This window comes from Dermacentor silvarum, chromosome 2 (assembly GCF_013339745.2).
Source record: "Dermacentor silvarum isolate Dsil-2018 chromosome 2, BIME_Dsil_1.4, whole genome shotgun sequence".
Classification (NCBI taxonomy): Eukaryota; Metazoa; Arthropoda; class Arachnida; order Ixodida; family Ixodidae; genus Dermacentor; species Dermacentor silvarum.
This window is the reverse complement of record NC_051155.1, coordinates 198896580-198911351: the sequence shown is the minus strand read 5'-3', so window position 1 is coordinate 198911351 and position 14772 is coordinate 198896580. Positions and strand designations below refer to the sequence as shown.

Below are 14772 nucleotides of genomic sequence, written 5' to 3'. Positions count from 1 at the left end.
ATCCTGGTCCAACACCAAGAGGGCACAGAGCGCGTGATAGCTTACGCCAGCCGTACTCTTTCACGCGCAGAAGCAAACTATTCCACCTCAGAAAAAGAGTGCCTTGCAGTGGTATGGGCGACCATGAAGTTTCGGCCTTACCTCTACGGTCGCCCCTTCAAAGTAGTGACCGACCACCATTCATTGTGCTGGTTGACCAATATACGAGACCCCGCTGGGCGACTCGCACGATGGAGCCTTCGTCTGCAAGAATTCGATCTGACCATCGTCTACAGATCAGGCCGCAAGCACGAAGATGCGGATTCGTTGTCGCGTGCACCCACCGATGTTTGTGATCCGGCCGCTGAGGATGACAGTGGATTCCTTGGGGCCCTCACCGCAACGGACTTGATTGCACGACAGCGCGAGGATACCGAAATCCGCGCAATCATCGAGAACCTCGAAGGACGCAACTCTCCCATACCTCGACGCCTTTCTCGCAGTTTCTCGTCCTTCTGCCTTCGAAGAGGTGTCCTGTATAAGAAAAACTCGAACAGCAACGGCAAACCCTACCTTCTCGTCATACCTGCTGAGATGCGCGACGACATTCTTCTTGCCTGCCATGACGAGCCCACATCTGGTCACTTAGGCTCCTCCCGAACTCTCGCCAGAGTTCAACAGGCGTACTACTGGCCCAAACTATCTACATCTGTAAAGCGCTACGTCAAGAGTTGTCGGGAACGTCAACGCCGCAAATCCCCGCCACTGAAGCCCGCGGGGCTGCTGCAACCGATCGCACCACCCAAGGCACCATTCGATCAAATAGGCATGGATTTACTCGGGCCTTTTCCACTCTCATCAGCCGGCAACAAGTGGATCGTAGTCGCCACAGATTACTTAACCAGATACGCCGAGACAAGGGCTCTACCACGCGCTACCGCTGCCGATGTTGCCCAGTTCTTTATAGACCAGATCGTTCTTCGACATGGAGCCCCGTCTTACGTGATCACTGACAGAGGCACAGCTTTCACGGCCCAGCTGATTGACGACGTATTCAAGCTAAGCTACACGAGCCATCGCAAGACCACTGCATATCATCCGCAGACCAACGGGTTGACGGAACGATTGAACAAAACCATCGCCGACATGTTATCCATGTACGCCGATGTACAACACAAGACGTGGGATCAGGTTCTACCGTACGTAACATTTGCGTACAACTCTGCCATCCAGGAGACGACGCGATTCACGCCGTTTCGTCTTGTCTATGGACGTGAGGTTCAGACCATGCTGGATGCGATGCTTCCACACGATTACGACGCGCTGCTCACCCCTGACGCTGAGCAATTTACGCAGTACGCCGAAGAAGCTCGCCAATTGGCACGCCTACACATCACGCAACAGCAGAGTGTCGATGCACGTCGCTACAATCTTCACCATCGCCAAGTGGAATACCACCCGGGCGATCAAGTTTGGGTGTGGACGCCGGTGCGCCGCCAGGGGTTGTCAGAGAAACTGCTCAGTCGCTACTTTGGACCCTACAAAGTGCTGCGTCGCGTTAGTGACGTGAACTACGAGGTTCTCCCGGATAGTACCATGTCACCCCAGCGTCGAAGGCAGCACTCGGAGATTGTGCACGTTGTACGACTCAAACCTTATTTCGCGCGATAGTGCGACAGCGTCTCAACTTTATGATGTACTTTATTTTTCTCTCCCTCACCCCCCACTTGTGCTTACTTTATGTTCCTTCCCTTTTTTTCTTTCCCTCTACCTACGTCGACCAGCGCTAGCATCGGGACGATGCCCGTTTTTTTCACAGGGGGAAAATGCCACGAGGTCTCGAGCTGCGGCGAGCGCGAGCCAGTATTCAGGCAAGGAGAGAAGAAGAAGAGGTTTTTCGTTTTTGGGGTCAGCCATCTTCCTGGCTAGTACTCGTCTCTGCCGGTGCAGGACTTCTTGCTCTGAAGGCCTTCTGTTGCACGTGACAATATAACCACTGCGCAGCAGTCGCATTTTGGCGGGTGAGGGCTGTTGTGTGCAGTTAGAAAATTAGACTTCAAACGCAAGGTAGTGTTGCGACTAACGGTTTAGTGTGCGGTGCTTGGGATGAAGAAATGCCATCGCACTAGGTCTAAAAAAGCGAGCGTTTCTCGACGCTGACCATGTTTGCGACACTGCGGCTCCGATACATCACGGATGACAGAGCAACCATCTCATACGAGAGCTGCGATACGTTGTCGTTGGAAAACACTATGCACTGCTCACCATCGTCGTCCACCGCGGCGCATTGACGCCTTGCAAACAGCTACATGCAGTGACGTGCCGGTAATTATTTGCTGTGCACTGCGTCACCACAATGCAAGCAATGAAGCAGTATTGTGGGGACATGACAGCGCAATAAGATATATGCATAAGCCAGGTAAGTCGACGCTTTGTTTTTGATAGCGGTGCTCAGTACATCACCAATGACAGTGCGTTGTGCGTGTTTTATTTCGGCGGTCAAGATTGTTGATGCCTCTCAGTTCCGCACCACGTTGCTGTTGCCGAAAAATAAGTAGGGCGTGGCCCAACCGTGGTGGGCGCACGCACAAGAGTTACATGCCTCACGCAGGGCGTGACCTATGGTTTTGATTGACAGGCGAACTCGTGCCAAACTCGTACATCGTGAAACCCCCCTCGAGTTGAACTCGCGAACATGGCAGTGGCGGCAGCAGCAGCCTGTGTCATCGCATCCAGCGGCAGCAAGCGTCAATATGACCGTCTGGACCCGCTGAGTTTCAGCGTCATTTCTGCCTTTCCAAAACGTCAGTGCGCTGACTGTGTGACGAGTTAGGCGAAGGCCCTCGTCTGCGGAGACAGCGTGGCGGGCAAATGATGCTTTCCGAGCACAGGCTTGTGTGACTAGGCTGCGGTGGAAAGGTTCATGCGATCGTTTGGGCTCTCTCCGGCTTCAAGTGCTGTTCATCCACCGCGCACCAGCCCCAGGCCAGGTCCGGCGGTACCATCGGAGTACTGGGGTACCTGCGACCAACTGGGGTTCAACCCGGACCAACCAACCTGCGAAGGCGAAGTGGCGAAGTGGTCACATTATATAGGAAGACTCAGGCTGGAGGCCGGGGTGCCTTCCGGTGCAACAGGTGCCAAAAGCAGCTTTCGCACTTACACGGTACCACTGCACTGCATGGGCAGAGAGCCGAAGGAAGTTACTTCGCCAACGTGGACCGGCTCGGCCGTCCGAACGACCACCTTTCCAGGCGGCAAACTATTTGGCTCACGTACTGCGTGAGCAAAAGCATAGGCATATGGCTGTTGAGGGAGATGACCGGCGACTTGTTTCCTCTATCGGAGCACGGCGCCATCGCCGACTGGAGGAACTACCCCCGTGAGGTCGCGAGAGACGAGTTGCTGGCGCGACCTCCACTCGGTGGCCCCGGGAAGATAGCGCAAATTGACGAGTGCCTTCTTCGCGGCGAACAAAAGTACAATAGAGACCGCCTAATGACGGGCGACAACGTTCAACCGAGCCGCCAAAACTACGGCGGTGTTAAAGATGGTGGCCCATGGGTCATCGGCGGGGTCTGAGCGACCAAAGGGGTGCTGCGACATTTCAAGGTCGACCGACTAAAGGCGCTGACGCTGGGCGCCATTATTGCAGCCAAACGTCAACCGGCGACCATTATTCATCTTGACGAATTGGACGCATACAACTGTATCCCAAATTTAGTGGATGCTGACGGAGCTATGCATCAATCTGCATTAAGAGGCAGTCAACCACATCGTTATCTTTGTGGACCCCATCACGGGCGTTCACACGCAAAAAATAGAAAGGTATTGTCAAAAAAAAAAAATGAAGTGCCACCTCGTCAGCGGTGAGTACAGGGTAACTGCACCGATGCGGGAGTCCCACCTGGGATGGATGTGGTGGCAGTCGACAGCCACGCGCAGTGCAAATACCTTTTCTTGCGTTTGTTAGAAGCCATCGATCGCTCGGGCTACCCAGTATAAAGACTCTTTCCTGCGGTTGTTAGAAGCCATCGCTCGGCGCTAGCCAGTATGAAGGTTCATCACAAAGTAAAAGAAAATAAAGGGTAGTTTTCTGACCCTTGTATGAGTGCTTTCCGGCATTCCTGAGTGCTCACACGGTAAGCGCGCGGCAAACCACTTCTGCCCTAGCTGACGCTCACTTCGTCTTGCAACCATAGTTTATTTAGCGCGAGCAACGAGCGATCTGTTGAAAGCCCAGCATGAAAACCAGGCGCACACCAATCTGGGCTCGGAAATGGGAGTGTAAGCACGTATCGAGCCGCACCAATTCAATCCAGAGGAAAGAGAAGGAGCAATGAGCGATCTGTCAAAAGCCCAGTGCGAAAACCAAGCGCACACCAATCTGTGCTCGGAAATGCTAGCGCAAGCACGTAGCGAGCCGCGCCAATCCAATCCAGAGGGGGAAAAAAAGAAGAGGGCGAGTTTTCCCTCGTGGTATAACGCGAAACGTATTAAACTGCGAATTAGTCTAATACATATTCAGCGTACATCTTGTAAACTTTACAATGCTTATAACCCACGTTAATGTGACTAATATTATTGCACTAAATGCATTGATTTTATAACTTGCTTGTACCTGTAATGCACTCGGTGGAACGGCAAACATGTGAAAGAAGGCACGACCATGCACCGACCCTATCATCACGTGATCCCCACTTAGTCGACCGCCCATATGGCAACGCCCAAGGGATGATAGCCGCCCAGAGTGAATCTAGACAAACCAATGAAACTGGAGGCGTGCCGATGGACAAACTTTATGTTGCTACCATTCGTTCATTCATCTTGGGGCGTCGGCAGAGCTCGTGAAGATCCCGAGTTTCACCAAACTCGGCGCATCCTGCATAGCACCCCAGAAAAGCAAGTAACACTCAGCGCAAGGATAGCGACGAGCAGACAGGTCGATCGTCGAAATTTGATCAGTGGGTCAAGAGCGTCGGCTTTTATACATGACTTGTCAAAGGTTTCAGCTTAATCGTTGGTGCTCTCATATACCTTCCATAAAATACAACACTACTCACGTCGCGCATACAATCTGTTTAAAAGTTTGGGTGACAACGCAGGCAACAGATATAATCGGCTACAATAATCAGGAATCTTCTGATGCGTGCAGGCGCGTTTTGCGCCGAGCGATAACGCTTAAAATGTTTTAGGCGGTGAAAAGCGGTCACCGGAAAGAGACAAAGTATACCCGTGTCAATGTGGACTGCTCAATATGTTTACGCGCGATTGACCGAGTACCACTAAAATGCCTTCTAGATTTCACGCGGGAGAGCCAGGCCGCCCCTCGTCCGAAATGATCACTGCGTCTTAACAACAATATCGTGGAACGCTTAAATATAATTACGCCGTAAGGCACTTCTCGCACCTACTCGAAGGTTGGAGATTGCTATTGCGCTCCTGAAGCAATTGCGCATTGCCCGAATTGCCCCGTAGCGCCCCTCCACTTCGACGGAGCACCGTCGAAGTGACCCACGTTCGCGAAAACTCAGAGACTACAAAGCTGAAATGGCGAGAATGGTGCATTCTGGGGAACTTTCGGTATGCGTAACGTATGTGAAAAGTTTCGAAGCCATTGTAAGAGCAACCACTCCGGGCGTTCTGTCGCTCAGTGGAGTGAGGACCACGTTGTTTCTGGCAATAAAGTGTGCATTCGGGCTGGTTGGTCGAGTAACAGCGCAAGGCACAGGTCGAAAGAAGGAGACGTATACGTACGAAGCACTTTTCCGGGCTGCCATTATCTGTAGCTTCGAAAATAAATGAATGTTTTACAGCGGTATTGCGCAGTTGCTTGGCAACTTTCCTACACGATGTTGGCGTAAAACTAAATTGTTCTTGCAATAGCTCCGCAGAGACATTATCCCTCTTCCGCAGCCCCTTTTTCTTGTGATGAGCTACCAGGCAGCCCATTCATCAGAACAAGTACAGGCCTTCCAGGCGCCGCAGGAAAACATTGACAAGTTTCCGTACATAGGAGAGGTGAACAGAACAATTTATGCGGGTAAGAGCACGTTTACATACTAATCTGTTCCAGCGTACTCCATTGTGCATTTATAGATCTTATAAAGTTGTTATAGAGTTGTTATAAAGATCTTATAAGTGGTTGGTCAGCCGTTTCGTTGATGCGCACACGTTACGGTTTGTGCCCGACTATTCCTTAATGGATATGGTTAGAGTAATTTATCGGGTCCTGCAACAACCAATATTTACCATTGTTTCTCCGATCTTAACGAATAGAACAACAAGGCTGTCACCAAGCAACAACAAGGCTGGCGCCGACAAAGATGTATTTATTTATTTATTTATTTATTTATTTATTTATTTATTTATTTATTTATTTATTTATTTATTTATTTATTTATTTATTTATAGAGTACCTACATCGCCATAAAGGCATTACGTAGGGGGGAACAAAACATGACCAGTAATACAGAAAAGCTTTTGCACAGATATACTCACAAACAGAAGCACTACAATAGTATTTAGAGAGCTATTTATGACCGCTATATCTAAACAAGTTGGATATATATATATATATATATATATATATATATATATATATATATATATATATAGTGTTTCGTGTTTATTGCATTTTGGTTCAAACTTTGTTCAATGATAGATTAGTGTGTGGCTAAAAGTACTGTTTGTATCTGTGCAGCAATGCATTTTATTCGAAGCCAGGTACTTGCGAAATTAGCAAATATAACGGACGCGTTTTACCAAGCGGCTGTAGTAATGATAACAGCGAGTCCAGCGTTTGCCTTGCAGTGGACTGATTACGGCTGATCCCTGCGAACTGTAACTGGTTCAGGCGTTGCGCTTTTGAGGTAGTAACCAGTTCGTCCAGTAAGAGGTCTCATGTAACTACATTGGCCTTTCTTCAGCGATGGTGGACGCCTTGGACCAGTCAGTCGGCCAGGTGGTCAAGGCGTTAAATGACGCCCACATGCTGGAAAGCACTGTCATCGTCTTCAGCAGCGATAATGGAGGCGGACCTTATGGCAATCACAATTCCCGTGGATTTAACTGGCCGCTTCGTGGAGCGAAAAGCACGCTCTGGGAAGGAGGCACCAGGGCGGCCGCTTTCGTCTGGAGTCCCCTACTTGCTCGGAGACGGAGGGTGTCCAACGAACTGATGCACATCACGGACTGGTTGCCCACGTTCATCACGATAGCAGGTTGGTAGGCTTTCTATCGGGACATCAAAACAGAACACGGGCCGTATTCTGAAACGTTCCATTTGGGCGAAATTTCTTTTTTCACTTTCAGGTACGCGCTGATTGGCTGGTTGAGTAAAACCGGAAAAGAAGTCGTGCCACCTAGTAGTTACGGTGTACGTCACTGTGACGTCACGGTGTCAGAGGGTGCTCCCGACATGTACTGAATAAACGAACACGCCTGTGTCGTACTGCGGCCGATACATTCGAAAACGACACACCCGAGCCGCTCTGAACTAAAGTCCCTATATAAGAAAAGTACCGCCATCTACTCTTTCCTCCGCCGCCTCCTCTCCTAAAGTGCTTGCTTTTTCTTTACTTTTTGCTTGCGAAAGCCAAGTCGACGGTGGCGCACCTAGAAAGTCCACGTTGAAGCTTTCAGGCCGGGCGCGCGCCGTCGCCGCCGCCGGCGACTGCAGCTGCGCAGATGACTTTCAACATGGCTCTGAGGCAGAAAAAAAGAAAATATAAAGAAGTGAAAAGCGCGCGCTATCATCGTCCAATTGGAGATACAGGATAACACAGGAGAGAGCGAAGCGGCATTTGTCAAAGGATGGCGGTACTTTTCTTATATAGGGATTTTACTCTGAACTCGCACGGTGTGCCCTCTCGTGTGTTTTGCGAAGCATTCGAGTGCGCGTGTTGGTAGTGCATGCTGACGTCACAGTTAAGCAGCCGGTTTACCTGTTGAACGCGACTTTCGCCTGGGCGAAATATCGCCGAAGTGGAACGTTTCAGAATACGGCCCATGGCCGAGACCGACCAAGCTGTCAAGCGTTTTTTATTCCAAAAAGGAAACGCCCAGCTCATGCGCGAAGAAGTAGAACAGGGAAGGTGATGATGGCTATGTACAAATGAAAACGACGAAGTACGTTAATAGTGCTTACACTAACTTCCTCCCGTCATGGACGCGGCCAGCCTGGCCACAGATTAGCGATTATCTAAACGGGGAGTGAAGGGCTTCATCCGCGAGACGTGAACAATTTCGGCATTCCGGCGGCGCCGGTCAGTGACGGAGTGTACTGGGCGCACGAGATAGTTCACTGCAGATGTCTGCTGCACAATGGTGTATGGGCCAATGTAGCGTTGAAGGAACTTCTCACAGAGGCCTGGAGTTTGAGCTGGAGTCCAAAGCAGGACTTAGTCTCCAGGGTGAAAACGGAGGTCACGGCGTTTGTTGTCACAGCGACGTTTCCGGTAGCTTCCGTGCTTTGCCGGGCGATTTGACGGCAATGTGCAACCCGGGCAGCAAAATATTCTGGATGGGACGCGTTAGGCGAAGAAGGGACATGACTATTTCTTTATTGAGAAACTGTAGTGAAAACCTTTGCGCCTGTTTATACGGGTTGCTAACTTTCGAAGCAATCAAACAGTTTAACGCCGATGATGATGATATTATTGTGTTCCTCATAAGTGCGCATAGCCAGCACGCCCTTTAACACCTTGTACGATGTAAAGACTGTGTGATATGCGCTTGTATAGTGATGAACAAGAACAGGTGCAAAGCACACTTCTTTAGAAATTTCGAGTAACAGGAGGGGTGAATCTTTCTCTTTACGCTGCCGTGTTAAAGGGCGTGCTGGCTATGCGCACTTATAAGGAACACAATAATAGATGGTGCATCATCGGCGTTAACCTGTTTGATTGCTTCGAAAGTTAGCAACCCGTACAAACAGGCGCGAAGGTTTCCACTACAGTTTTACGAGCTTGACATTTTTAAAGCTGCGCGTATTGTTAAACTTGAATTTTAATATCCTTCAGTGCTGCCGGTGATGTTATGTGCACAATCTTCACTTTCAGGAGGCAACCCTGAGAAGCTTGAATTGGATGGATACGATATGTGGCGGCAGTTGTCCTTCAGGGCGAGATCGCCTCGAGTCGAATTGCTCTACAACTATGACTACAGGTTTTCGAATGCCACGGCACTGCGGAACTCTCGGTACAAGTTGGTTTTGGACGGTACTGGCGTCTTTAACGAGCGCTACACCATACCGGGCGGGAGAAATCCGTGCCAGGACCTCGACAGCCTGCTCTACCAGTCAACGGTAGCCGGTGTGCTGAGGAAGTTGTATAGGAGGAACCACTTGGCATTCTCCAAGAACTGGAGGGAGAAGGCAACGCTTCGATGCGGTAGAGAAAAATCAAACTTCTCACCCGACAGCTGTGTATACCTTTTTGATATTGACAACGATCCCTGCGAGTTGAACAATTTGGCCAGCGTACATCCAAATGTGAGTGACCACTATCATTTCGTTTTCAACATCTAAGACAAATTTTGTGTGGATGAAATTAGTTTCTGTAGGTTAACACGTATTAATGTAAAACACATAATCTACTTCACAAACTGTTTCTGTACGTCTGAGGCGTACTTAAGCCACTTATCAATCAGTCGTCTGGGTGATTTCTTTGTTTAGCGTTTTGTTCACAGTTCTTATGTGCTAGGAACGGTTTTCAGTGCGTAACATTACGGAAAGTCAAACAACATGCGTATCAGGCGACCTTGCTCATACGAACTACGCAATAAATTATAAGAACTAGTATGTCAGCAAACGATATGTATTCTAACTATGGTGTTTCATATCTTAAGTGGGTGTTCTCAAGTACAGGCTGCACGATCGGTAACATTGCGCTTAAATCTTGGTGCTGCAATTTATTTAGACGAGCTGTAGTAGTGCCTAGCAAGTAGCGGCATGAAGGACACTGGTGAGATGCACTCTTGCTGTCTTGTTAACCAAGTTTTGGTGTACCCTGCTAATAGCAAGAAGCACCAGGACTGCACTGAACGCTTACTGATGGGTGCAATCAGCCTGTAATGTCGTGTTTCTGGAGTCCTGCAAGGTTGCGAGTAAAAAAAAAAAAAATTCAGATGTGACGCCTGAAGAAATTGATAATGACGCTTTAGCAGCATACAATTATTGGAACAGATTATAGGCAAAAGTGATCTCGTGTGCCTCCCGGTACTTTCGATTTTTCACCGCTTGATATCAAAGGTAAATTGAGAATACGCACATCTATGACAAGAAAGTACTAAGTTGCTTGTGAAAGGCAGCACGTACTACTGGTACAGTACTCTTTAATACAGAGAGGCAATACGATAGTTCTGTGGAGTATATGGAACGTCCACAGAACTATCGTATTTTTGCAAAACTTTATACGATGGTGTGCCCATTCCTTCGGTACTCCGGGCGTTGCCAAATATTGCCGGTGGCGTTAGCTCTCTTTCCTATACAAATTGGAATATGAATCGGTGTGCTGCCAGGCTTCGGCAGGACTGCTATCTTGAGTAGACGCAGAAATAACGTATATAGTGCCTTGACACACGCGACACATTTGATCTAACTTTGCAAATACTTAAATTTCACTTCAACACACTTCAAATGAAGTGTCCATAATTGATATTCTGCCATCTGCGAAATGAGAGTCGTAACTGTAGTCTATCTAGGTGAAAGATTTTAATGTTGACTTTCGTCTATTACACGTCGGAGCGTAAGAAAGTATGATCGGATGAATTATCGCAACAATGAACAAAATTTGCTTTCGAAAGGCGGGGAAAAATAAATCTCATTCTGAACCGCAGATTTCAAGAGCAGAGATCCCTTCTTGAGAGAAATTGCCATGTGCATTCGAATTGCGGGTTGCCGTTGGCTCATGATGTCTCTTCACCCGTCACTCCTACAGGTGGTGGCATCTCTAAAAAAGCGGATTGACGTATACAGAGCAGGCGCTGTGCCTGCGCGCAACAATCTGACCATTGACCCGGCCAGTTTTCCCGAGAATCACAATGGCGTATGGGCGCCCTGGGTGATATCATAGTGACCAACCTCAGCCATTGATTGTGGCACATGTACAGGTCCTACCACGTCTAAGGCGAGCAGTGATATCAGCATTGCTTGGCTGTCCAGACTATTATGCTGCGTGGATATGGAAGATCTTGAAGCGCTTTATTAGAGTTTTTTGATAAATTTCTATTGAAAAGCCATGTTTTTCTCCACTTACATAATAAAAAATAATCAAAGGAACTCATTGAGTTTTGAGTTTTTTCACTATGTGCTTCTTACAGACAAGTGGCAAGTTTGCGAACAAAAAAAAAAAAAAAATAACACCATCTTCCCGTAGGGGAACCCTGTGTAGTATGCGAAGCAGCCATGGGGTCGACTCAAGTTCCCATTAGTTTTCAGATCGGTCTGTCGCCGCTGCCGTTTCGTGGCAGCGGCTCGAGCCCTCTTCACCGCGGCGCTGGCCACGGCGCTGACACTGGCGTTGACGCTGGCGCTGTCCGTGGCACTCATCGCGGCGTTGCGGGAGGAGAATGAGAGGACGAAGTGAATGATGATGAGTGGGCGAAGCACCGGGGGATCATTCAGGCAAAACGCCGGAAGCGTTCTCCGGAAGCGGAACTGGAAGTGGAAGCCGCACGGCGGAGGGAGGGAGGGAGTGACATTGCCCCGAGCATAAGATGCTTCGCATCTAAAAAGCGCGGCAATGCATCGTGTTGATAGTGTCGGCAACAGTGTCTAGGACTCCTGTGAAATCTGTCGTAGTGACAGTCACAGCTGAGGAAGCTGTCAAAAAAAAGAAAGAAAAAAAAAACCCGAAAAAAAATAAACTGCAACCTACACTACCTAAACGTTCGTGTCGAATTACTCATTTTAAAATAGTGATTCGCATTCTGTGGTTACTGAAACCCATTGAAAACAGTGCTCATCGTAGCATCGTGGTCATTTTGCTGTTGTATTCTGTATTTACTTCAAGTGTACTCTTCACTTCACTTCACTTTATTTCCTTAAAGACCCCTCTAGGGGGTATTACATAAGGGGTGGGTTTACAATATAGCCACATGACGTCACTTACAAATAAAGTCGGTTACATCATTGAAAAAAGTTGATGGACAAGCGATTGCTGCTATTTGGTGGGAAAGGCCGTTCCATTCTGATGCTGCGCGCGGAAAAAATGAAGATGAAAATGCAACGGTGCGGGCACGTGGGCGTGACACTTGAAGTTCATGACCGACGCGAAGAGATATGCGGGCAGGGGGTGCGATGTAAGGAGGATGGCCTAGAGAACTGTAAAAGAATTTGCGGAACAAAGACAGCGTGGCAATGCGACGGCGAAGATAGAGGTTTGATAAGCCGGATTCTGCTTTTAAAGATGATACACTAACGTGGTATTGATAAGCGGAATGGATGAATCTAGCAGCGCGGTTTTGAACTGCTTCCAGAGCAGTGTCGAGGTAAGACTGGTGCGGGCTCCGAATGGCGGATGCGTACTCGAGCTTAGGTCTGCCGAGCGTTTTATAAGCTAGAAGTTTTACATGTATGGGGGCATGTCGGAGGTTGCGTTTTAGGAATCCAAGTGTTTTGTTGGCAGATGATATGGTGTCAGTAATATGAGTACGCCAGGATAGGTCACTGCATAAGGTTACACCCAAGTATTTGAAAGAATTACTCGACTCCGATAGAGACTTACTGTTTTGTACGTGCCTTTTTCCCTAAGTGAAAATGTTAATATTTCGTTTGGAGGCTGTTAAACTTGTTTTGTCCCCCGCCCCCCCCTCCTCCCGTATAGGGAGATCCAAGGTAAATATCATTAATAAAGGAGGGGGTGGGAAAGAGGAAAAGAGTGGAGAGTCGCAGAGTAATATTGGCCACAAGTACAATTATCTTTACACCAACCGTGCGCGCTTAAGATTGTGACAGCGATAAGAATGCTACAAAAGCCCAGATACAGAAGGCGTGGCGCGAACTCTTGGTTTGTCTTTGACCGCTGGCGGGTAAGTAGCTGCCGGCAACCTTCCAGAAAAGCGACGTGCCACCCTTTTGGAGCCGGCAGGCTATGGTACGTATATAATTCGTTCATCCAGGTTGTGTTTGAAACCAGCGTTTCTAACATGCAGTTGCCCGAGTCTCCTGAAAATTTCCCAGATATGAAAATATAGAACGAATTAAACATTTATAAGTTGCGCTAATATACGCTACGAACTTCAAAAAACGCAAGCAGAACCAAAGTTTTATGGCGTACTATACCGGGAAGTAAAGCGCTCGAACGCAAGTGAGCCCTTTGAAGTTTGTGGCAGCAAAGTGAAGTAAAAGCGAAGTGTATTAATACATATTCATAGTCCAGTTATGCATCTCATGCATCAGATGGCCTCACCGATCGCTTCCGACTACAGGCAGCTGTGCTTGCCAACCGTTCGCTGCGTCCGACGTCAGATTAAAAAGAAGAAACTGCATTGCGGAAGCACCTTCGAAATGCAGAAGTTGGGGAAACCTCGAATAGCAAGTCCAGAATAGAAAAAAAAAGTGATCCCACGAGACGAGCCGAGGACGGCGACCGGAGGGATGGATCGAAGTTACGCTCAAAAGAAAGAGCCGCGTGAGCGCTAACGAAGAGGCAGTAAAGCACGGCCCTCGCTCGAGAAGCCCGACACACATAGGCGGGAAGAGCATATTGAACATGATTTTACAAGCAAGCAAGATGCCCAGGCTACCTAGAGATGACATCAAGATAATCGTCAGTCCGAGATACGCGCAGAACATCAGAAACACGTGCAGAGCCAGCATAGTCGAGGCGATACGCAATGAAGCAGGGAACAGCAGCGATGAAATCGTCACGATCTGCGCCAATCCCACGCAAGACATCCTGGTGATAAGCACATAGGACGAGAAGACGGCGACGAAAGTCGCCAAAATCAAGGAGTTTACAATGAACGGAAGAAGTACGAGACCAATGCGTACGTCTCGGCACCGGAACAGATGGCCAAGGGGATAATCCGCAACATTCCTTTGAATTACACACTAGACAGCTCGTGCACACATTGGTGAACGCGAGGAACCCTTCCCTGGCGTACGCCAAGAGACATGGGCAGTACGACCACCATGAGACTACTGTACGAGGGAAACAGGGTCTCCGCGTGGGCGCACTTCAACAGCATCATGATGAGAGTATCCCTCTACCGGAAACAAATAAAGAGCGAGAGAGAGAGAGAGAGAACAAGGAGAGGAAAGGCAGAGAGGTCAACCAAACGAGCGTCCGGTTTGCTACCCTACACTAGGGGTAAGGAAAAGGGGAATAAAAAGAGGAAAAGAGGGAGAGAGTGAGTACTGTGTACACGTGGGACGATGTACAGGGCCACTGTAAGTGGTCTCCTAAACCGGTGCACTTCAAGTAGTGTACTAATGCCTGAATCGGTTTTTGTGTCCAGTGACGGGTGTAGGCAAGGTTAAAGTATCTTCGGCGCGCATTAGCGAGAGCGAGGTGGAGAGAAATGCGCAGGCCCTAAAATACGACAGCTGAATCGCAGAGCTGGAGTAGAAGATCTCATAAAGATGGCGGAAACCAAAAAGGGATGACTCGTCATCTGACCGTGGAACTGCCGCAGCTTCTCAAACAAAAAAGCAACGATGGCGCAACATATTAAAACGAGCACAAAAAGAAAAAAAGCCCGATGTAATAATTCTTCAGGAAACATTCGCTCATGCCATAATTGCCGGGTACGCCAGCCCCAATCAATGCACAAGAGGGCTGGGGAGGG

The 14772-nt window shown here is 48.6% G+C and overlaps 1 protein-coding gene across 8 annotated transcripts in view; it reads left to right on the top strand.

Annotated features, from left to right (window-relative positions):
- The window catches only part of LOC119440651 (arylsulfatase B-like), an 80821-nt gene that overhangs the window by 29142 nt on the left and 36907 nt on the right, over window positions 1-14772 (top strand). For 5 of the 8 annotated variants that reach the window (XM_037705542.2, XM_049662138.1, XM_049662139.1 and 2 more), the window contains 4 exons: window positions 5896-6022; window positions 6909-7202; window positions 9042-9472; window positions 10920-11260. In XM_037705542.2, coding sequence (XP_037561470.2) covers window positions 5896-6022; window positions 6909-7202; window positions 9042-9472; window positions 10920-11054 — 987 coding nt within the window. In that variant the 3' untranslated portion in view covers window positions 11055-11260. Of the gene's footprint in view, window positions 1-5895; window positions 6023-6908; window positions 7203-9041; window positions 9473-10919; window positions 11261-14772 lie in introns of those variants that run through there. The other 3 variants (XR_007465708.1, XM_049662136.1, XM_049662135.1) reach the window with 3 other exon arrangements.